This window comes from Gambusia affinis, linkage group LG13 (assembly GCF_019740435.1).
Source record: "Gambusia affinis linkage group LG13, SWU_Gaff_1.0, whole genome shotgun sequence".
NCBI lineage: Eukaryota > Metazoa > Chordata > Actinopteri > Cyprinodontiformes > Poeciliidae > Gambusia > Gambusia affinis.
In genome coordinates, this window is record NC_057880.1 from 3,536,283 (window position 1) to 3,560,838 (window position 24,556).

Genomic DNA, 24,556 nt, shown 5'->3' on the forward strand with positions numbered 1-24,556 from the left:
GGTTACAGGGTTTAGCTGGCAGCCGGAAGCTGGGATCAGCTGATGGAGGAAGAGCTGAAAAAAAGGTGAGCCATCTTCCCCCGGCAGACGGATACGGACTCGGAGGTTTCGCGAAAGATCTACGAGAAAAATAAGAAGGATGTCGGTGTCATTCGAAGAGGACAGACCGGTTTTAAAAGGCCGGGACAACCAGAGGAAACCGTGCAGGAATTAGGAAGGAGCAGTTATGACAGAGGAATATAGCAGTTGTTAATATTCGACACAAAAGCCTCTAACAGCATTAACAAAGGACGGAAAACCAAAAGGGATTAATATCGAAATATGGAGCAGATGTAAGCTGTTTAAATACAGGAGAACGGCTACACGAAGACGCTTCCGGTCGCTGCAGTTCACAGAGTGGAGCAGAAGCCTAGCCTGTAAACAAACAGCTAGCTTTAGTTAGCCGACTGCTGGTTAGCACTCAGCTGCTAATGTACACAGCTAATATACGGTAGCAGGACTGAAGTACAGAACACCGAGATAAACGGAAACAAACTGCTGCCAACTAAATTTAGTCTCACTGTTGCTGTCTCGAGCGGGTGGTGTTTGTTTATGGTATCCATGTATGCATTTATTATAGTGACATTAGCGTTTAAGCTAACGCATGCAGTTATTTTCTGTATCTTCCCTATGTAATAAGAACTGAGCGTTAAACGCGACACAGCATTGGGCTGATTTAGCCTAAACGCATGATATATTTAAGTAATTAGTCATGACACTTCTGATTGACATGAGCCGGGATGTTTTCTGTTAGCACGGTGCAGCTGATTGGATGAAAGGAGATGGGGATGAAGGAAAACTACTGTCTCATTCCCTGAGAATGAAATTATTGCTTTGTCCCTGCTGAAGGTTAAAAAGCTTCCTTAAGAATAAGATACTGCAGAGTGTGAACTGACATCCCTGGTGTCATGAAATTGTTGTCCTTTTAAGGTAGCAGTTTTTAGTTCAGTCAGCCAGACCTGGAGTGCAGTTAAATGCAGCCTTGGTCTTTAGGTAGAAGGTAGAACTTTAATTGACATACAGATACATTGTTAGTGTAGTTTGTTATTGTATATAAATTTTAGTTTGATAGCTCGAGCACAACTTGCTTAGTGTTTCTGTCATGTAGCTATGCTTGGGGCCAAATAGTAAACTGTCAGGCTGTGTTTTGGACGCTCTCTCCCTAACCTTGACCCCTCCAGTACGAAACCTTCCTGGAGTTTGCTCCTCTGCCCTCTGGATTTCCTGCAGCGCGAATCCACAGCCGTCTAGATTCTAAAATCATCCAGAAAAGTTGATGTGATGGAACTGATGTTTGCTGAGTGGGAGGATGGGGAGAGGTTCTCCTTCGAAGACTCAGACAGGTTCGAGGAAGACTCCCTGTGCTCCTTCATCTCCGAGGCCGAGAGCCTCTGCCAGAACTGGAGAGGATGGAGGAAGCAGTCTGCCGGGCCCAACTCCCCGACCGTCAAGATTAAAGGTTGGGCAAAATGTATCGATGTTAGAATCATAATATATTTGCAGTGTTAGTTAGGGGTGGGTGATATGGACTGAAGATTTTATCGTGATATTTTGTGGTACTATTGTATTGAAGACAAAAATGTTGATGAGAAGTATTTATTACTGAGGGTTAGGGTTATTACTTCTTTTTTGTTCAGGTAACGCTATGACTGTGACCCTATGACATAGCGATAATAGCCCTCTTGGAAAATAGTCCCAATTGTAATGCGCTTCACATGAAGAAATATGTATCACCGAGCTGCACACACTAACTGCATTTAATCATAGTTTCAATTGGACTGATATTTATTGATACTCTCGTTGAACAAGTGATGCAGAAAATAATAAAACTAACAATCCCCACGATATATCGCACATATAAGGCCATGACAATATCTGTGTGTCATATTAATATTTAGGCCTGTCACGATAACAAATTTATCGTGACAGTTTATTGCAGGTAGGACAATAAATTGTTCCAGAAGTTATTGCGATAAATGATAATATTGTTTTGAGACCATTTTTAAGTAATGTGATGGTAATGACAAAATAATAATACAATAACACATTCTAAAAGATCAATAAACTTTAAATTCTAATAAACATTTAACACTAGACCTGAAAGACATTTAAATATCCAAAGTAAATTAACAAAACAACAAATGAAATTAATTTTTAAGTCTTTGTAAACAAAATTGTCCTTAAAAAAAGGCTAATTGAGACCAAAGCACCAAACTGAAAGCTTTTATCATCCAGTTTTAGGTAGAAAGAGAGGAAAATAAGAGAGAAACAATAAATCATGCCATTGGAAATAATTGAGTTTGTTTTAATTTATCATGCGATTAATTGATATATTGATTATTGTGACAGACCTATTAATATTGCTAGGGCCATGCTTAGAATGCAGTAACCTGTCGTCAGCTCAGTTTGTTCAGTCTTTGTGCTTTAGACGCTCACACCTGACAGAGGCAAGAACCAAGATGCTGAAGTCTACAGAGTGTTGGAATCAGAAATGAGGAGACAAATTAAATAAATACAAGTAATATAACCGATATCATAATCTGCATATTTACCAATAACATTGGCTCCTCTTTTAAGGTCTGTTTATGTCTGTGTGCTTGCTAATATCACCTAAATCTTACATTTTGTTTTAGTCCTGGCAAAAACTATACTTTTAGACTCTATAGTTATGTAGTTGTTGATTTAGATTTAGGAATGCCTCTATAGATGTTTTCATGCTAAATGATTATTAATATGCGTTTAACATCTAGCATAGTAGCAGTTCTTAATGATGGTTGTTGGAGTGGAGCCTCCCTGTTGTGTCCTGTGATAAAGTTTGAATATTGCAGACTCTGTGTGTGTTTGGTGATGATAAAACCTTCTGTGGCAAAACTTGACCTGCTTAGTAAAAACCATTTGGATGAAAACTTGCCTTTTGCTTTCCTGTTGAATGTAGTTGTAAAGGTTTCTGTCCAGGAGGGTCTTTGATGTAATTCATTTATACTCTAAAGTTGGACTTGTTGAACTCTGAGTTGTGAATACCGTCTGAAGTAGGAATTCAGACTTGGAAAGTGGAAGGATCTAAAATGGCTGATAGGTTCAGAAATGAATGGTTTGTTACTCATAAAACCACATGGTGCTGTACAGCCTCTGTCAGTGAACATTTTAGTGCTTCATTGTTCAGAAATATGTTGTTTTTGGTTGATATTATTATTATTAGTAGTAGTTGGCCAGGTCACTAAGAATAGCAGGTAGCAAAACAAACTGGAAACATTTAAAGAGGGTGTCAGATGTCCAGGGTTCTACTATAGAGACCAATTAAATAAAGATAATCCAAACTATGTTCACTGCCACACATTCCAATCTGGTCTCAAAGCAGTAAAAACAGAACTTCTAATGAGACCAGAAGCAAAGTTCTTCTCAGACTGACTGTGCTCAGCTGTTCTGCCCTGAACAAGCAGCAGTTGCCTTTACAGCACTTTATCACATTGATACATCAGCCCAGCAGAACCCTGCTGCTGCTGCTGCTGCTGCTGCTGCTGCTGCTGCTGCTGCTGCTGCCGCTGCCACTTTCTGTGCTAGGAACTTCAACAACAATGGATCTGTCTTTATGAGTTGGTCAACATTTTAGAAGAAACTTTAGTCTAGAACTCTTTTTTTTATGACATCAGTTTTACAGAAATGAACAAATAAAAACATCTTGTCTACATATGTTTTAGGTCAAGAGTGAGTATGATGCAACCTTTAGCTAAAAATATGGAAATGAAACATTATGAGGATGTTTATTCAACAAAATTCTCAGATATCAAACAAATTGATTCAAAATGAAGAAATTTAGAATGCAAAATAAAATGTGTCCAAATTATACTCCACCAAAATTTGTATTTTATTTGTGGATTTCAATTTTTCATAAAACAAAGTAAATGGGAAAGATATTCCATGTGGACCACCAATGCGCTCCACCCACAGCAGTTACCTACATCTCCCAGAATGCAGTTCAGCTTTCTAGTCTGTGGTGAGGTTTGACCTGCACCTGCTGCTGCCCAGCCTGTTCTGAACTGAACTGTTGAATCATTCGTCGTGTTGAACTGATGACTCAGGTCTTGGATGTTGAAACCAGAAGTTTACATACACTGATTGAAAATAATTTGACCGTTTTTTTTTTTCTCCTCTCTTTTTGAAGTTTCAGGTCGTTTACCAAAATTATTTACTAAATGCTCCAAAAATGAGAGGAAGAATATATACACTGCGGGAAACCTTGAGACTGAAATATAAAAGTCTGTGATTTGCAAGTCAAAGTTCTTAAAACCCCAGTCACTATGGGTGGGTCAGATTAAATTATAAATAGTTAATTTTTATTAGGGGTGCATCGATTTATCGACCAGCCAATTTCCTTAATTTTGGGAGATCGGTGATGGGCCGATACTTACTTGTGAAATTGATATTATCTACCTCCGCAAATGTCAAAAAAATCTACCACTATCCTCTTGTGTTCTCCTGTTAGAGAGGTTTGACTGACAGACCGAGCCACCAGGTCATGTCTGCATGTTCATAGTTAACAATAATCACTCCACTGTTGTCAACTCAGTGACTTTCTTGCTATAGTTAGCAACATTTCAGACAAGAAAAATCCTATCAGTCAAAATTGGAATCATAATTTGACTAACAAATAGCTGTTCATTTATTATGGGATTGATCAAGAAGCTGAATGTGAACGGGTCCAGACAGGGATTTATTCCACTGAAGTTCCAGTGTCCTTCAACTGGTGATTCAGTGTTTCTGCTTTTGTTCTGTGGCGTTCCTCAGACGGCCAGGTGACCCCTCTGGTGGAGTTATCGGCGAAGCAGGTAGCTTTCCACATCCCGTTCGAGGTGGTGGAGAAGGTGTACCCCCCAGTCCCGGAACAGCTCCAGCTCCGCATTGCCTTCTGGAGCTTCCCAGAGAATGAGGAGGACATCAGGTGAGAGACAATGGATAAGCAACTAATCAGATTAGCTCAATAATTTCCAATCTGATGATTGATATTATTTTAAGGGCAGTTTGGCTTACAGAGACTTCATGATCCATTTTATTTATGGTTTTGGTTGTGTGTGGTTTTTGTTTCCTTTCTATTTATTGTTTTTGGTTGATGTGTTTTTTTTTCAACTTTTTATTTTCAGTAACTGTTTTATATCAACACATACACATGTCCACCCCTGTCACAATTCACATCTTATTTATGTAGACCATTCCAGACATTTAACTCACACCAAGGAAGCTGATTGTACAATTCAGCTCTGCCAAAATCCAGGGAATGTTGATGAAGGAAACAGTGCAGCAGAGAAACATCTCCCTCAAATAGACATTGGACCTTATTTTAATGCTAGTTTTAGTCGTGTTCCTCAGAGCAGCCTTTTCTCCTGTCTTCTACTACATGGCGCCACCGGAAGTCCGGTTGATGTGTTTTATTTTACAAATGTGACTAGCTAGCTTAATGTGACATTAAGCAATAAATCAGTTAATCACATGGTGAATTAAAATGACCTCAGTAATATCCATTTACATGATTTATTGTGGATGACAGAAGTCTTCAGTCTGATACTTTCCACATCCCGTTTGAGGTGGCTAACTTTGGTCTCACTTAACTTTTTTTAAGGACTATTTTGTTTACAGGGACTTTATAATTGATTTTTTATTTGTTGTTTTGTGTATTTATTTTGGATATTTCAAATGTCCTCCAGTTTCAGTGTTAAACGTTCATTAAAATTGAAGGTTTATTGTTCGTGGAGGATGTGTTCTTGCATTATTATGCCATTACCATTACACTACTTGAAAATGATCTCAAAACAACAAGATTATTATATATTGCAATAACTTCTGGGACAATTTGTCATCCAGCAATAGTTGTTATCGTGATGTCACAATAACAAATTAGGCTAACTCCTACGATTAGAGGAGTTTACTAACTCCCGGTGAGGGATTTACTGACTCCTGTGATGAAGTGGAAGAAAGTTTTCTGAACATTTCAGAAGAAGGAATGAGAAGTGACCGAGTTTGCTTTATCGTGGTTGCAGGTTGTATTCCTGCCTGGCTAATGGCAGTCCAGATGAGTTCCAGCGTGGAGAGCAGCTGTACAGGATCAGAGCCGTCAAAGACCCCCTTCAGATCGGTTTGTCCAGCCACTCGATTCAGCCATGTTCTCAACCGAGTTTAACTATAAACAGACTACAGACTTTGTCTCTTTGTGGTAAAGTCCACCTGAGCATTTTAACTTCATTCATGCTTGATCGTTCAGCAATGCCAGTAGTAGAAGATTTTGAGTTGTTTTATCTGGAGAGTAGGATGCTCACTTATATTTGCTGCACCAATGAAGCAGAAGTGTGTCTCTGTCTGTCTCCAGGCTTCCATCTCAGCGCTACCGTAGTGTCCAGTCAGTCTGGTCAGTCTAAAGCAGCCTACAACGTGGCCGTCATGTTTGACCGCTGCCGCATCACTTCCTGCAGCTGTACCTGCGGCGCCGGGGCAAAATGGTGTGCCCACGTAGTCGCTCTCTGCCTTTTCAGAATACACAATGTGAGTTTGTTTTCTCTATATGAATCCTTTCAGTTCTGAACTCTAATGAACTAAATGAAGTAAAAATGTCTTTATATATTAAACTATCTTAAAATGGATCAGTGCAGAGGATTAATAGTTGAGTGAGAGCTGTGAGAGATGAGGAGAGCCGATGAGTAAAATAGAAATTCCCTGTGATTCAGATCAGATTATTGGTGCGTTCACACCAAACGTGTCCGAAGTCCCAAGTTTGACGCACTTTGAATGCACATGCTTGACATTTTGCTCTACGCCTAGCGTTCATGCGTCAGATTTACATCCAAAGTCTATGAGGAGGCACGTCAGATGCGTCAAAATCACTCCAGCCATTGATGGCATATTTGTCGGATGCGCTTGAGGCATCAAACACTCAAAACACTTCAAATCACGCTGCTACGGGCCCTCAACGCGACTCCACATAGACTGTGAATGTAAACAAACGCATCTGGTGAACACACCATGACGGATTCTGAATCATATTCTCAGTCAGATCCAAGTGGAATGTCAGCAGATATGACGGTCAAAGCTCCTCTCTACGTCTTGTGAAGACTATGATCATATTTTCTAAAAAAAAAAAAACAAAAAAAACCCAGCAAAACCTATGGATCAGCTGTTGAAACGAAACTAGTCTTTCCTTCCAGGAACAGGACAGTCTGCGGTGATTCTAATCTTAACGGCTCACTTTAGTCTGTTAATGCGCAGTGTTTCTTTGTCATTTGTCTGCTCACACCTTTGCAGGCTTCAGCGGTCTGTCTGAGGGCTCCGGTGTCAGAGTCTTTATCCAGGCTGCAGAGGGACCAGCTCCAAAAGTTTGCCCAGTACCTCATTAGTGAGCTGCCTCAACAGGTAGGATCCACACTCTGAACAAACACACTACACACTGTTAGCACAATGTCTAATCATGTCCTGTACATGCAGCTACCAGCTCTGGTAGAGGTGCAGGAAATAATCAATTCTGTGGAGAATCACATTTTCAGTACTGGCAATCAATTCAAAATGGATTTTAGTCTGCTTAATCTTTTTTTGCATATTTCTATTTTGATTAATTCTTTGATAATTTTTTATTTAAGAAAACACCAGGCAGCTAAGCTAATCTAATACTGCTAATTTAAGTTACAGAATTTTATGTACAAACCTGGTTTTGTTTAAGTGTGTCTGATTACGTTTGATGTGTCAGACATGTGACCATGTCACTGGTCACCAGTGACATGGTCACCAGTGGGCGTGCCTGCTGCGCCCTCCGAGGGGTCAGGAGCCAGTTTACTAAGAAACTGTTCTATAGACCGAGACAAAGTATCGACTGGAGCCAAACATGTCTGATGTTTGCAGATCACACACCAGAACTCTGCTGCAGACTCTCCTTATATAGCAACTTGGAGGGGAAAACAGCAGGAACTGCTACAGAGTTAATTCAGAAAAAATATGATTTGATTTTATTACATTAATTACTTTGATGAGCTGCAGAATTACTGCTAAATGAAAAAAAAAATCAACTGCAGAATGAAGAAATGAGATATTAGTCAGTTTCTAAGGATGCACAAGGCTCTAAAGCTCCTTCCTAATCCAGTACATGTCAATACGTAGAGCTCTCTTCCTTGTATTTCTCCAGATCCTACCCACAGCCCAGCGTCTGCTGGACGAGTTGCTGTCTTCTCAGTCTACAGCCATCAACACTGTGTGTGGAGCTCCAGGTACGGCCCGCAGCATGCCAGGGGAAAACACAACCCTCTCCATCCCTTTTCGCTTCACTCATACTTCCTTCTTGAAGCTAAAAATGGACTGTGAGAGAGGAATACTGGTTCATTGTTAGAGTTGACTCAGTTTTCAACTGCACTGAACCTGATAGTCTAGGGACATTATTCTGGCACATTGAAGGGAATTAAGGATGAAGTTCTATAATGAAGTTGATTTGGACCCTAAAACAGAAAACAGGATTAGTCCAAACGACCACAGATGAAAATATCAGTGATGAAATGCCAGAAAAGTAGTCATGGTAAAGCCAGAGCAAGGATTGTTGTGACTCAGGACAGAATGGGAAGGAAATGCTGAGACCTTTGGAGTTACTTGAAGCTAACTTCTGACAGTTTATTTCCTTTAGTCCTTTATTAAAGTGTAATCTTATTGTGTTATTTTTGCATTTTCAGATCCGACGGCAGGGCCTTCAGCATCTGATCAGAGCACCTGGTATCTGGACGAGTCGACCCTCAGCGACAACATTAAAAAGACTTTGCACAAGTTCTGTGGACCCTCTCCTGTCGTGTTCAGGTGCTCTCCTATTTAATGCCTCTCATTATCTTGAGTAAAAGCCTCTTTCACTGAAACAAGAAGCTTTCAGCTCAGATACCTGAAGTTGTCTGCCTTTGATCTTTCCCCTCTCAATCAGTTGATGGTTAATTCTGGCTAATTGTTGTATTTTTATCTGCCACAGAGTCAGCTAATATTCAGAGAGTAGCTTTACTAATAGGTTTGTGTGTGTGTTTCACCAGTGATGTGAACTCCATGTACCTGTCCTCCACTGAGCCTCCGGCAGCTGCTGAGTGGGCGTGCCTGCTGCGTCCTCTGAGGGGCCGGGAACCAGAGGGCATCTGGAACCTTCTGTCCATCGTCAGGGAAATGTTTAAGAGGCGAGACAGCAACGCCGCGCCACTGCTGGAGATCCTCACTGAACAGTGCCTTACCTATGAGCAGGTGAGTTTTACTGTTACTAGGCCCATTTACCATTAGATTTTAGTGATGTTTTCACACCCGACAGTCTGGTAGACTCGGTTTGATTGGAGAGCTCTCACGGTTCTCTTCCACACTGCACTGTGTCAAGCAATCCAAACTATTTAAAAAAAACTATTCTCCCCCCTCGATTGGGGGGCAGCTGCACCAAGAACTATTGAAGAAAATTACACAAAAACCTCAGAAGAAGACACTGAGCGCAACTTCGGTCTTCTTAAAATGTAAACAAAAATGGAGGAGCATCTTTGGTAAAAGACGATGAAAAAGTTCTCTGTTTAGTGCTAGACTAGCATGTTTAATTTGGTCGTATTTACCCAGAATGCTCTGCTCTGTAGATCGCTTCCTGCTTTTGGAGCGGTCTCTGGTCCGCTTGCATCCACATATGCATTCGATCCGCACCAGAGTTCATTTAAATAAAACTGAAAACAAGGTTTTTAGGCGGACCAGAGTTCACTTTTTTGGTCTGCATTGGAGTTCTACTGCACATTCAAACCACTGTGTTGAGAGCTGTTGCTTTGTGCCCAGACTTTGGCTCACACCCGGCCCGGTTTGTGTTTCAGATCATCAGCTGGTGGTACAGCGTCAGAACCTCGGCGTCCCACAGCAGTGCCAGCGGCCACACAGGGCGCAGCAACGGCCAATCAGAGGTGGCGGCTCACGCCTGCGCCAGCATGTGTGATGAGATGGTCGTCCTGTGGAGGCTGGCGGTGCTTGACCCCACCATGAGCCCCACCAGGTCAGAGCACAGACAAACGTCATGCATGATTTAAACTTTTCTTACAGATTTGAAGTTGTGAGATGATTAAAAATGTCATCTGATTAATCACAATTAATAAGTATGCCTATTTTTGTAAGTTTAAATATAAAAATGCAGGAATGGTGCTCTGGAAAGGCCTCTCCTGGGCTCTCCTTAAAATGCAAAATTATCTGATTTTTATTATTTCTTAGAACTCAATAGCAACTAAAGGAAAACATACTTCAGTACGCATGCATACAAGCACTACCAAATCTTTTTTAGGCGACAACTGACAGATAAAGTATATTTAGATTTTCTAGTTCTTTGTTACCCCACCGCTTTCTAATGCTGCCCTGGGCAACTGCCCATATCGTCCATATCAAGAACTATGCAGTTTAAAAAAAATGCTTTATTATCTTAAACCAAACATATGTCTAATGATTCTCAGTTTTTCAGGTTTTATATTCAGGAAGATTTAAAGGAATTCATTTTGTATTAAAGGTTAGTTTAGAAATGTCTCTCTCCATTCATTTCTTATGAAACTTGTACAGTGAGGCGACAGTCACTTGTTGTCATCCAGCCGATCGGCTGATGTATTTCATGCATGTTACATTTCGAGCTTGTACATGTAGCTTGTACATAATGCTACTAGGAACTGGGAGAGAGGCTTTTAGGTCAAAATAGGAAGTTTGATTAATCTGTGTTATAATATCAATGCATTAACGTTGACAACCCTAATATATACCAACACTGAATTGCCTAATCAATGAAAAGTGTTGAGATTTCAGCCTCCACATGGTCTGTTGCAGGCGGTTGGAGCTGGCTAGCCAGCTGAAGCAGTGGCATCTGAAAGTTATCGAGATCGTGAAACGAGGACAACATCGAAAGTCGCTGGATAAACTCTTCCAGGGCTTCAAGCCCGCTGTGGAATCTTGCTACTTCAACTGGGAGGCGGCTTATCCGCTGGAAGGCATCACCTACTGCAGCGCAGACAAGAAGAACAGCCCGTTCTGCTGGCCCAGGGCCATGCAGTTCCAGAGGGGAGTGAAGGCTGCCGTCGGAGCGGCCGGCGAACCTTCTGAAGCAGGAGCAGCGAGCAAAGCAGAGGGCGGAGTGGTGCTGGACTACAAAGGAAGGGGGAACGGCCATTTCTCCCAGCAGGAGGTGGCTGTGAGACCAAAGGAGACTATTCTGAGCAAACGGAAAGGTTTGTCACTGAGTGGAGGAGGAGGGATGCTGGTCCGGCTGGGGGGGAGTGTCTCTCTGTCTTTAGAGGACGGTGGGGGGAAGTGCATGTACAAAGGAGCTGCTTCCTCCTCCGGAGGCAAACTGAAGCTGACCCAGGGAGGAGGGAAGGTTCCGTCGGCTGGAGGTTCTGGGGGCAGCGGAGGGTTGGGGAGCGGTAAACATGCCAGCGCCAAGCGCAGAACCAGCAGTGAGGACAGTTCTCTGGAACCTGACCTGGCTGACCTCAGTCTGGATGACAGCTGTAACCTGGCTCTGGGAGCCGAGGCCTGCAACACCTTCGAGTTCCTCCCCGCCCCGGCAGAGGTGCTGCCCTCTCCCAGCCCGCTCCTCCGAGACTTGCCCAAATACAGCAGAGGTGGCGGCGGCGGGAGCAAGAGTTTTGACATGAAGCATGCGGGTCACGTCCCTGCGGCACTGACTGCTGCAGAGTCTGCTCCAGCCTGTTTTACTGCCAAAGAACACATGGAGGTGGCTGTGGACACGGCGGAGGGGTTCACTGAGCCTAACGGGAGAAGCGAAGACATGCCGTCCAGCTGCACTGGGACAGCCAGACCTGGCAGCCCTCCAGATTCTGCCAAGGCACCGTGGGGCAACAGGGAGGCAGAACCTGCAGCTGTAGAAGCAGCAGGTGCAGCAGCAGCTAACCAGGGGGCGGAGGCTGCAGGTGGAGCTTCTGAAGGAGAAGCTCTGGCTGAGGATGACTACCAGGCGTACTACCTGAGCGCTGCATCAGAGGAGGGAGCCGACAAGCAGCTGGCCGACAGCCACCAGGAGGAAGAGCCAGACATCTTTGCAGGAATTAAACCTCTGGAGCAGGCAGGACGCATGGAGGTAAGGAAGCAAAACAACAACAACTTAGCAGTTTAGTTTTTAAAATGACCTGGAGTTACTTCCTGTGTAGTTATTCTGTATTAGTAGTTCCAAAGGATTGTGATATTCAGACGTCTTGAGAGCTTTGGTAGCTTTTCACCATGTTGTGTGTGTTTGTGTAGGTGCTGTTTGCATGTGCTGAAGCCCTGTATGCTCATGGCTACAGTAATGAGGCATGTCAGCTGGCTGTGGAGCTGGCCAGAGACCTGCTGGCCAATCCTCCTGACCTGAAGGTGGAGCAACCCCAGACCAAGGTATTTGGTAAAACGTCCCATCACACCGGAGCACATGATTCCACTCTGACACCCTCTGACATGTTCATGGACCGCAGGGAAAGAAGAGCAAGGTGTCGACCAGCCGTCAGACTCAGGTGGCCACTAACACTCTGTCCAAAGCTGCCTTCCTCCTCACGGTCCTCAGCGAGAGGCTGGAGCTCCACAACCTGGCTTTCAGTACCGGAATGTTCTCCCTGGAGCTGCAGAGGCCGCCTGCCTCTACTAAAGCTCTGGAGGTCTGTGGCTCAAAGTCACACACATGCATGATCTGTTTGTCTTAAAACAACCTGAGACCTAACCCAGAGGGTTAGGTCTCTGGGTTAACTTATGCAACCCTAACTGAGTTGCATAAGTTGCTGTCATATTTGGATGTTGTATAAGGACAAGGCAAAAGTCATAAACACATGTAAACATCTAAATCCTTTCAAATCATGTAAAGACCTGAACTAGTACCATCATTACTGACTCTCCGTGTTGTGACCGAGCAGGTGAAGCTGGCCTACCAGGAGTCGGAGGTGGTGGCGCTGTTGAAGAAGATTCCCCTAGGCTTGGTGGAGATGTCGGCCATCAGAGAGCGAGCCGAGCAGCTCAGGGACGGAAACCTCTGTGATTACAGACCGGTGCTGCCATTGATGTTGGCCAGTTTCATATTTGACGTTCTGTGCACCCCAGGTTAACATCCAAATTATTATTTCTGGGCTTCAGATGTTCTAAAAGCAAAAGAGTAGTTTTTTTTTTTTTTACTTTTGATAAGAACTTTATTTTCTGGCCACTTTGTCATGATTTGTCATCAAAATCAAGAAATCATCTGTGATGTTTATTATATTTGTTGAGTTTCTGCCTGCATTCCATAATGGAATGAAATGAAAACAATAACATTTTCTGAAGTTGAATTACAGATTTTGATCTATTTCTCAAAGATTACTGGGCAAAAATGTTTTGCCCAGTAAGCTCAGAAGCAATGACTGCACAAGGTAGTTTTAATTTTTTCTAGCATCCTTTGAACAAGTCTTATCTCCATGATGTCTCTTTAGTTGTGTCCCCAACTGGTTCCCGTCCACCCAGTCGCAACCGAAACAATGAGATGCCCGGGGACGAGGAGCTGGGCTTTGAAGCTGCTGTAGCTGCTCTTGGTAATTTGTTCCCTGGCTCCTTTCACTTGTGTTACGGGCCGATTATCTTGTTCTTTCAAAGTATCATTTTTTTTGCCAATCTTCACAGATTTTACCACACAGACTTCCTTTGCTGTTGCCCTGAAACTTCTTAACTCATGCCGATTGCTGTTTCCATGACTTTGCATGTGCAGGTATGAAGACGACAGTCAGCGAGGCGGAGCATCCTTTGCTCTGTGAAGGAACTCGGCGGGTGAAGGGTGACCTGGCTTTGGCCCTCATGATCACCTACAAGGATGACCAAAGCAAACTCAAGAAGGTAAAGGGTGGCTCACTCTTTATCAAGCATGGCTACCAATAGATGATGGACAACCTTTGACCTGTAGGGATCAGCTTTAGGTCTTGTTATCACAGCCTGGTGAGGTTTTATTGTCTTGCATTGTATGCAGCCAACAAACTGATGAAAACTGGGGAAGGTAGAGTAGAAACTGGAATGACTAAAAGTCAGCAGTAATGACTAAAAATCCTTGAGATGTTCAGCTTTCTAAAGTGACTGTAGTGTGAATCACACAGCATGTCGGCACATTTCCTGTCTAACAAAGAGAAGAAGACAGTAGTAATGCACAGAGCTTGGTCATAAGTTTTGACGTTGCTATTGGAAACGAATAGTAATACATTTGTAGTAGTTTGTCCCCACTTACCCTACTAGACACAAACCCAACATACACACACTGTATGCAGTGCATAGTGTCTAGTGTGGCCGTCCGTTTCCTTTGGTAGTTCTTTGAAACTGAACTGAACTTGTCCAGTTTGTCACACAAAGCACATCACAGAAATATGAACTCTTACAATATAAAGTAGATTTTGATTATGGTTTCAAAATTAACTCGATGATACCAGGTGCATGTGTAGAGTGATGAAGTCTCTTTCCTTGATCAGATCTTGGATAAGCTGCTGGACAGGGAGAGCCAGACCCACAAGCCTCAGACTCTGAGCTCGTTCTACTCCAGCAAGCCAGCAGGGGGCAGTCAGCGCAGCCCGTCCAAACACACTGCTGGGAGCCACAGCGGGATCGGAGGCGCCACCGGAGGGGTCACCAAACACGCCTTGTCATCGTCCTCATCCAACACCTTGGCTGCGTCTTCCTCAAGCTCTTCCTCTGCTGTGGCTCTGGCTGGGGAGGAAGTGACCTCACAGGTCGAGCTCAGCCTGCTGCAGAACAGCACAGCCGTGGAGAACGCTGCTGACACCAAGGAGCATGGTAGGAACCCAACACATTCAGGATCGAAATATGCTGGAAGTTGGTCTGATGTTCCCAGGTTTGTGAAATTCTGTGCAAAAGATTTAGACTGTGGTGCAAAACGACAGAAGAACACCTTCAGAAATTGTGAATGTAAACTTACTTAGAGCATTTTTTCCTTTCCTCTACAATTGATCAGAACTAGACGCGTTTTCACTGACTTGGATTTGTGTCCTTGCAGTTTCAGATGGAGCACAGCTTTCAAGTGAGCAGCAGAACGAAACTGCGTCCTTTAAACCAGAGGCCACAGTTCCCAGTCGACTGGCTCTAGGAGGGCGCTGCGGCTACAGCCAGCGTTGCTGGGGCTCGCCTGTCCGCCAGAAGAAGAAACACACTGGTATGCACTCTGACCTGGCTTCACCTGCCCTCCTTTGGGTGCCACACTAATCCTACATGTCTGTCCCGTTTTTACACACTGTAATTTCAAAAACTCTTGGTGAAAACACACTGCTGATTTGTAGTGAAACAAACCCAGTGTGCAAACTTTAAAGAGCATGTGTGTGAACAGGCATGGCGAGCATAGACAGCAGCGCTCCTGAGACGACCTCAGACAGCTCCCCGACCCTCAGCCGCAGGCCGCTCCGGGGTGGGTGGGCGGCGGCGTCCTGGGCGCGTGGACAAGACAGCGACAGCATCAGCAGCTCTTCATCAGACTCGCTGGGCTCCTCCTCCTCCAGTGGTTCACGCAGGGCTGGGGGCGGGGCTAGGGCCAAGAGCACCGACACCAGCAGGTATGCATGCTGACTACCCCACCTCTCTACAGAGCTGTAAAGATCCATGCTTTTACTTTTTAATGTAATCTCAAATAACCTGATGTTTCACTGTACACAAAAATAATTTTACATGTGGATCTGGAAAACTGGGGATTATTTTTTCTGGTTATTCTAGTTCTCTTCAAACATCACTGATGATTTTATCTAATAGAAGCTGCGTTCCCATTACAAATATGCACAATATTCTGCGATAGTCGAAAAAACACAATTTCACAATTGTGGTGTTTCCATTAAATAAGAAATATTCATGTGTGATTTTAACTTTTATGTTTGTTCAAGCCATAATTTACTCAAAAAAATATGTGGCGCCATCAGCCTCCAACCACTTCTTGTCGTCTTCTTCATGTTTTTTGCCACTAGTAACATCCGATTTTTGATCATGTGACTTGTGTGATGCAAAAAAAAAAATTGTTTCCACTGCAGTTTTGCCAAATACACTAAATCTGATACATCTGAAAAATCAACTCATCCAAGAGTGAAAAGATTCTTGTTTGAAAACAAGTTTTTTGAAATTGGTGCATTTCCACTAGACAAATTTATTTTCAGAATTCCAATTTGTTAAATGTTAAGGTTCATAAAAATGCAGCTGGTGAACAGTTGAAGCTCAGAACACGAGAACAGATGTTGTGCTAATGGATATTTATACTATGGAATATGAAAATTCCCAAACTGGAACATCTGTTCCGTTGGTCAAAGCTGTTTTTATTCCACCTCACTATGAAGTGTGACGGTCTACTCAGACACTTCATGTTTGGGTTTCATGTTGACTGGTTTCAACGTTTCCATGTGTTCAGGTATAAAGGGCGCCGCCTGGAGTGTCATGCCCCCCATGTGCCCAACCAGCCCTCCGAGGCAGCTGCCCATTTTTACTTTGAACTGGCCAAGACGGTGCTGATCAAGGCCGGAGGGAACTCCTCCACCTCCATCTTCACCCAGCCCTCAGCCAGCGGCGGTCACCAGGGGCCACACAGGAACCTCCATCTCTGTGCCTTCGAGATTGGACTGTACGCTCTTGGCCTCCACAATTTTGTTTCGCCCAACTGGCTGTCCAGGACCTACTCATCTCATGTCTCCTGGATAACTGGTGTGATTATTAAAGGACACACATTTTAACAGTCATTCATTACATTTGGTCAGGTGTTATAACCACAGTTTCCTTTCTGCCTTTTCTTTAGGCCAAGCGATGGAGATTGGCAGCGCAGCCCTGAATATCCTGGTGGAGTGCTGGGATGGCCACCTGACTCCACCAGAGGTGGCGTCCCTGGCTGACCGGGCATCACGGGCCAGGGACCCCAACATGGTCCGGGCAGCTGCAGAGCTGGCGCTCAGCTGCCTGCCTCACGCTCACGCCCTCAACCCCAATGAGATCCAGAGAGCCTTGGTTCAGTGCAAAGAACAGGTAGAGCAAGTCAACTTTTACTGCACACTGTGCAGAAAACCACACTAAATGCTGTGGCAGCAGCCACATGTGGTGGTATGCATAGTATGTATATATACGACTATATGTAGTTGTATATATACATACAAATATATATAGTCACATATATATACATACTATGCATACCACCACATGTGGTGGTATGTATATATATAACTATGTACTATGTGTTAACATTTTGAGTTTTTTTTACCATGGCTGTAGCTCACATACAGTTATGGCAACTTGTCATTGGGGTAGCTGGAGTCAAGTTTCTGATTTCAGTTATTAAAAAATTGTTGTGTTATTAATAAAAGCTGTGTTCATATTTCAAAATCTGATTGAATGCAGTTGTTGTGTGCTGTCTAATGTTGGATGTAACTGATAAATAAGCCTGTAATGTTTTTTTGCGTGAAGATTTGACTCTTTGCAGAGATTGAGTTATTTAGCAGAAAGACTTAAGTAATCATGTTTCCAAGGAATTCCACAAAGTATTGTGACTTTAACAGTTTATACTCACTGTTAATAATGTAGATATGAACAACTCGACTCACCACGTGTTGTTTCCACTTACCAGAAGGAAACATTACCTGATCTCTGGATAAGCTGAGTCAAAACACTAGAGAACGTTAAAGATGCTAAGAATTGGATCAAATTAACTGCTCACCATATAGGAGAACCATATGACCTACTCCCATCTCTACGTCTCTGTCTCTTCCTGCTTCCAGGACAACGTGATGCTGGAGAAGGCCTGCATGGCCGTGGAGGAGGCAGCGAAGGGTGGCGGTGTGTATCCTGAGGTCCTGTTCGAGGTGGCCCATCAGTGGTACTGGCTGTACGAGCAGTCAATGGGCGGCGGTGCTGGCCAGCAGCGGGATCCTCCAGGCCGCTGCGGGGCCAACGGGAGCTCTGGCCGGAGGCCCCCAGATGCCTCCTGCGCTGTGCTGGACGGCGTAGCCAACATGGACACTTCGGGGGTGGGAGCGGTCACAGCTTCGGTCACTGCGGCGGCCATCGTCCCCGTCATCTCTGTGGGCTCCACCATTTACCAGTCCCATGCTATTCCTGGCCAGGCCATGTCCCACCCCCACAGTCAGGGGCTGCACCCCTACACCACCATCCAGGCACACCTCCCCTCCGTCTGCACCCCGCAGTACCTGGGACACCCTCTGCAGCATGTACCCCGGCCCGCCGTCTTCCCTGTGTCTGGGGCATCATATCCACAGGTCAGAGGTCATCTCAATACACACCACAGGGAACTGTCAATACAACACACATGCAACAGTTCTTATGGTTGAAAACATTTACAGTGGACCCTTTGTGTTCTCACGGGTTGGAGACCACAACCGCCCACTAACAGCTAAAATCTCCTCTAAGAACATTTCTAGGTGCCTGTTTTAGTTCAAATATACCTTTGAACTACCTCTGGTATATTTCTGTCTGAAAAATAGATTTTTAAAAACAATTTTTTATGTAAGAATCTGAAACCTCAGTGGTTTCAGGCTTTCTAGAAGCAGCTTCCACTGCAGATCCACCTGCAGGTCTTTGAGGGTGTTTCTCTAACAGCTTTGCACATCTGCAGATTGAAACTTTTGCCCACCCGTCTTTGCGAAGTAGCTCAAGATCAGTCTGATTTGCTGGAGAGCATCTGTTCACAGAATCTTTTTAATCTTGCAACAGCTTTTGAATTAGATTTAGTTCTAGGTTTCTACTGGACCATCCTGACATTAAGATGTTCTGGTTTGAAGTCTGAAAACTGAACACACTGCTTGTTATGTAACTTCGGCTTTTGATCCCACAGGATTTTGTTTCTTTTGAGATTTTTGTTCAAATTGTATTTCACCCTGTATCTTTTATAATCCACTAAATAATTATGCACTATTTTTATCCCCAGTAAACATGGCAGTAGGGTTGTAATCAAGTGTAAAAGGAAGCCTCCCATGGAGCTTTGAAGCATCATTATTGTGCTAATATTAGCAGTTTTCATTGTAGCTCCTCTGCTGTGTTCTGATCAGGGGATACATCCAGCTTTCATCGGGGCCCAGTACCCCTTCTCAATGGCTCCCGGCCCCCAGCCCTCTCTGTCCGCCGCGGCCGTCACCTTCCCAGCCGTCCCGGTGCCGTCCATGACTCAGATCGCCGTCCACCCCTACCACACCGAGACGGGCCTGCCCCTGAGCACCACCGTGGCAGGTCAGGACGCCGCTGTGTGCCCACTTCGCCTTTAGCCACGTCATCATCATTTTAATCCCCCACTGTTGTGTTTCTGCAGTGGGCAGCGTCCACTCTGGCCCCACCATTCAGGCCATACAGGGGGCGTCTCTGCCTACCGTTTCCCCCCAGCCCGCTCCGCTGGTGAGCGCCCCCTTCACAGCAGAAGACGAGCAGCACAGCCAGCCAATCAGCCAGCAGGGCCTGCACTACCTGCACTCAGCGTACAGAGTTGGTGAGCGGCTTCGCCTAGTCATGTCTGACTCTCGCATTAAAGACGTGTTGTGTTGAGGATGGCTGCTGTTCTGTGTAAAGGGATGCTGGCACTGGAGATGCTGGGCAGGAGGGCTCATAACGACCATCCCAACAACTTCTCCAGAAGTCCACCTTACACTGAAGACGTAAAGTGGCTGCTGGGACTAGCTGCACGGCTAGGTGAGAACATCATAATAATAATTCATTTTATTTATAATGATCCTTATATCAAATGCTGGATTGTAGCCACAGCTGCCCTGGGGCAGTCTGACAGAAGTGATGCGGTCATTTTGCATCATTCTTCTGAGCACCACCAGCAGGGTGCAGTGTTTTTGCAATGCTGAATGACACACAGTGGGAATCGAACCAGCGATCCACCGACTGCAGGATGAACTTCTCCCACCTTCGCCTGTGTTGCCCCCAACATGTTAGCAAAAGAGGACAGTAGCAAATGGTTCAATGACGACAAGTTAAGCAAATGTTCTAGACTAAGGATGTCCAAACGGGGGCGCGGGGGCCATTTGTGGCCATTTGTTGCCATTTGTGGCCATTTGTGGCCCTCTGAATAATTTTATTAATTTATAAGTTTAAAAACATTTTCTCAACCAGCAAAATAGAAAACCTTTCACCAAAAGAGTTAGAAACCTGCACACCTTTTATTATTAAAGAAATTATCAGTTTACTAAATTGTTCTTTGCAATTTTGCTTCATAAAAATATTGCATGGTGAAATTTCTAATGATCAATTTACGCTAAAAATTATTTAGCATTTTTAATATTGCTCCTAAGTGTTATTATCTTGGAGATTTTGGCCCCACAGAACGTTTGGACACTCCTGTTCAAGACTGATTGGTTTTTGAAAATTCTTGTCTAAAAGGCCAAAGGACTTTGCCCATGATTTCATTTATAAAGGAGTGTGAAAACGTTTTGTGCACTTTGTAGTCCTTAAAGTGAGTAGATGTAAAAAAAAAAAAAAAAGGCAGCCGTTGTCATACTTTTGAAAACAATCTGTTTTTAAATATAAGCTGAATGACTCAGGTTACACACAGCACTAATGGTGGTTGTCATGAACTGGCTTGTTGTTTTGTCTGCCAGGAGTCAACTATGTGTACCAGTTCTGTGTTGGAGCAGCCAAAGGAGTCCTCAGTCCATTCGTCCTGCAAGAGATCATCATGGAGGCTCTGCAGAGGCTGAATCCTGCCCACATCCACGCTCACCTCCGCACGCCTGCTTTCCACCAGCTGGTGCAGCGCTGCCAGCAGGCATACCTACAGGTGCAACACACCGTCCACCACCTATCATCATAACATCAACACTGCTGTCGTTTGTGGAGCTGGATCGTTTTCCTTTTAATGAATATTCACTAAACTTTTAACTTCAAGCTACTTCGTGACGAAGGAAAAGACATTTTATTGGCTCCTCGTCTACAGTGATGGTTGAGTTATGGAGATTGATTGGTTGTTTTTAGCTAGCGCTGGGAGAAGGCAGAGAAGCACAATTTTTCACAGATTATCTGTCTAATATCATATTGTCATGACATGGTGACTGTTTAAATAAATATGTAATAAATATTTCTTCTGAAAGTTACAAACTGCAGGTTTAAGGACCCAAAGGCACAATTAGCTGTTGCCTGACTCAATATTGTCCATTTATCAATCCTCTCTAGTGGGGATTCAGAACAACAAACTGGCAAGAAAGAGGGGTGGGGTTTTTTTCTCAACCAACATCTCCATCAGAATATTGAGCATTGATGACTAATGACATATTTCTCCTAATATTGTTCAACCATACAGGAAGTTGAGATTAACTAAAAACGTTACTGTTCACCACATATTTTATTGAAATGAAAAACCAAGATGTTTTAATCCAGCAGCGATTCCGTCCAACAAGCCTTCTCACACCCGTCTGTCTCTCCTCAGTACATCCACCACCGACTCATCCATCTGACACCTGCCGACTATGACGACTTCGTCAACATCATCCGCAGTGCCCGGGGGGCGTTTTGCCTCACGCCGGTGGGGATGATGCAGTTCAACGACGTGCTGCAGAATCTGAAGAGAGGCAAACAGACCAAGGAGCTGTGGCAGCGCATCTCACTGGAGATGGCCACATTCTCCCCATAAACAGCAGCACACAGCCTCCAGCTTTACTACTGCCACTCCACTGAGCCAGGCACGTCCCCCACAGGGCCCCACTCAGTCAGGGGCCCCTTCCTTCTCTACTGTGTGGCCTCAAGCTAAAACGTCTGCAGCTGGCTCCGTGTCACTCATCCATGGATTCCCAGGTTGTGTTTGTCCACTCGTGTATCATCAGTGGAGAAGCCTGGTCGCCGTTTTCACACACCACCGTACACGTGTTTAACCACGAGTCACAGTGTACCCCTCTTTTCTTTTTTTTTTTTGGACTCGCTTAGATCTCTTGATGTTGTTTCCATTTCTAGTGTTTTTAGGAATTTCTTTGCTCAGTTGAGTTTGGATTGAAACATTTGGTGAGGTTCTTCGTCATGCTGCGACATTCCAGTCCAGAGGGCGGAGTGATGATTGGCCTGTCTCTGTCCATCTCAACCTCTAGCAGCGTGGGACAAGAAGAGAAGAAGCTAACTGTTTGTTCTGTAGATGTTTTAGGGTTTTGTATAAACTTTTTTGATATTTTCTACTGACTTAGTCATGCATACAAACGGGACTGGGGCAGGATAAGGCTCAAACGCTGCTGTTGGTTGTCATGACGATTCATATTTACGTTTCTACTCCAGACCAAAACGGGACTTCAGCTGGCGCTGTCCAACAGACGGACAATCTGTACCGGGACTCATCGGTCGTGCTAGGTGTCGCTGTAAAATGTCAAGAAAGAGGAGGTGGGGTTTGTTTGAAGGGTGGCAGCTTTATTTGTTTTTATTTCATTACTTCTGAGGAAGTCCCCGAGCGGAACCAACAGGGCAGCGGCGACCCTGCAGAGTCAGTCGCAGCGGATCACGCTGCCCTGAGTGCTCCTCATCTTCCTGCCTCTGCTCACTGTTTCCCTTTTCTGAGTCACCAGGCTTCTTCAGAGCTCAGTGATGAGCTTCCAAGGTAATTCCTGTTTCCAGACCAGGTGTTCAAAAAGGGACCCATCTAAAAGATGCTGGCCAGTGGAACTCCAGGATCAGGGAATGCTGGAGAACTGCGTTCCTGTTGGGTGGAAACATTGGATCAGATCCCCTTCTAAGACTCACGGTGGCTCCGTCCCACTGTTTAGACTTTTGCTTTCAAAGATGCAACTTTAAAACTGAGCACTTTGCACATATGGGTCCCCTGTAGATCTGTTTGATTAAGACTTCATTTAGGCATTTGCCCCAGCGAACACTGAGGTGTGAGCATGGACTTCCCTGGACACCGTCCCTCAGACGGACGAGGCAGCTTATCCACAGGCCAGGTGTGCAGGAGGCTGGGGAGGGAGGCTCCGATCCAGATGTGCTGCAGCTCTGGAAACGACCCGCCTCCAGGACTCGTGTTAAGACATGATTGCCAGCACTTCACCACACCTGACTTGAGAAACAAGTGTTTTTAACTGGAGCACTTCTTCAGCTGGGTTGGCTCCACGGTGCTGTTATCTTTTAGGATACATCCATCCTCTCTGTCCAGACAGCTGTTGTCTTTCTGAACCAGTTCTGAGCCTCACAGGTGAAGGCGAGTGTAGAAAATGTTCTGTGATATTTTTGTATTCCTCAGAACTGTAGCTTAATCCATGGGTTCTATATAAACATATTGTAAAAGATTATAATTTAGAGTAAAAAAAAAAAGTAAAAAAAAAAAGGTTGAAGATTAAGAAAGCAATACTAAAAGTTTAGAGTTTACCTAATAAAGATCCTTGAAAACACTAAACTTGTTGACTGACTTATGGGTTTTGATATTGGATTAATATTTTTACTGCTGTCACAACAATCTGATCCGGTTTTACTCCTTGATGTGTCTGCGTGGTGGCTGGAGGAGATCACAGCCATCCGGGATACAGCTTGCATGAAAGAGTGTGGATCTTTTAAGAAGGTGGCACATGCAAAGGTATCCACAGGGCTGACTGCACTCAAAGGTTGTTGGTGCTTTTCTGGTGGACAGCAGTCATGATGGGCACCTTGACTGATCTGCACTCCATACACAACCTGTAGTTTCAGTAGTTTGTTGGATCAGACCATGCAAGACAGCATCTTCTTCCAACATCCATCACCTAGCCTCAGCCATCCATACATACAGAACCCAGGTTCTGGTTCACTACGTTTTTTTCTTGGACCACTGAACTGAAGACTGATGTTCACTTGCTGTCCAGTATGTTCCAACAACCAGTGGATACCAAGATGAGAAAATCAGTTATTTCACCTGGAAGTGTGTCAGGTTTAACATCTATTAAAACGGATCAAACAAACACAGGAAATAATATGTACAATTTGCCTAACAAAGTGTACATTTGGTTTTTGATATTCTAGCTCTTACAGTCTCCTCTTTGTGAGACTGTCTTGGGGAAAAAGAGTGTTTTCAGTCAGAGGCTTCTATAGATGGACCGCTGCAAGAGATATTTCCTGCTGACAGCCATCACAATCTACAATAACTCTTTGGAGAACCTGAATTAGTGAGTTACAGCATTTAATTTTCCTTTGGGATCAATAACGTATTTTTGAATTTGAATTGAAAATCTGAGAAAACGTTTAAGTGCCACTACATTTAACCAACAACTATAGTTCCTTAAATCTGGTACTGCAGTCAACATTAACAGAACCATCAGGAAGTGGCCACAGGTTAACGGAGAACCAGCAACCAATTAAAATGATACCTATTACTTTTAATCCGCTTAACCTTCGGAACTCACTTACTCAGTGAGTAAATAGGTACTAGAGTCAACAAAAACAAAATAAGATGTAGAACAACATGAGCTTATTGTTCCTGTAACCTAACAAATGTAGATCAACACAAAAAGAGACTGGACAGGAAGTCCATATGCGTTCCAAGGCCAAATTCACTGCTGACCAAAAACAAAAAAATCTTGAGGATCCCCAAAATGTTTTAGGAATTACTCTGGAC

General features: G+C 44.1%; 1 protein-coding gene across 1 annotated transcript; it reads left to right on the plus strand.

The window, feature by feature from the left end:
- zswim8 (zinc finger, SWIM-type containing 8) lies at positions 1-23,303 on the plus strand. The gene is made up of 26 exons (XM_044137079.1): positions 1-1,498; positions 4,825-4,978; positions 6,072-6,166; positions 6,398-6,570; positions 7,327-7,434; positions 8,198-8,279; positions 8,733-8,853; positions 9,075-9,276; positions 9,873-10,048; positions 10,858-12,127; positions 12,289-12,420; positions 12,498-12,677; positions 12,930-13,113; positions 13,476-13,574; positions 13,748-13,872; positions 14,493-14,814; positions 15,035-15,190; positions 15,362-15,584; positions 16,421-16,710; positions 16,802-17,025; positions 17,772-18,269; positions 19,059-19,236; positions 19,316-19,489; positions 19,570-19,689; positions 20,604-20,782; positions 21,428-23,303. The coding sequence occupies exons 1-26, from the start codon at positions 1,321-1,323 to the stop codon at positions 21,629-21,631; spliced, it is 5,847 nt and encodes a 1,948-aa protein (XP_043993014.1). The 5' UTR covers positions 1-1,320; the 3' UTR covers positions 21,632-23,303.
- Positions 23,304-24,556: the final 1,253 nt, after the last annotated feature.

Coding starts and splice junctions, on each gene's coding strand:
- zswim8 (XM_044137079.1), top strand. CDS start 1,321: ATGGAACTGATGTTTGCTGAGTGGGAGGATGGGGAGAGGTTCTCCTTC. Junction 6,167..6,397: donor CAAAGACCCCCTTCAGATCG/GTTTGTCCAGCC, acceptor GTCTGTCTCCAG/GCTTCCATCTCAGCGCTACC. Junction 13,873..14,492: donor ACCAAAGCAAACTCAAGAAG/GTAAAGGGTGGC, acceptor TTCCTTGATCAG/ATCTTGGATAAGCTGCTGGA.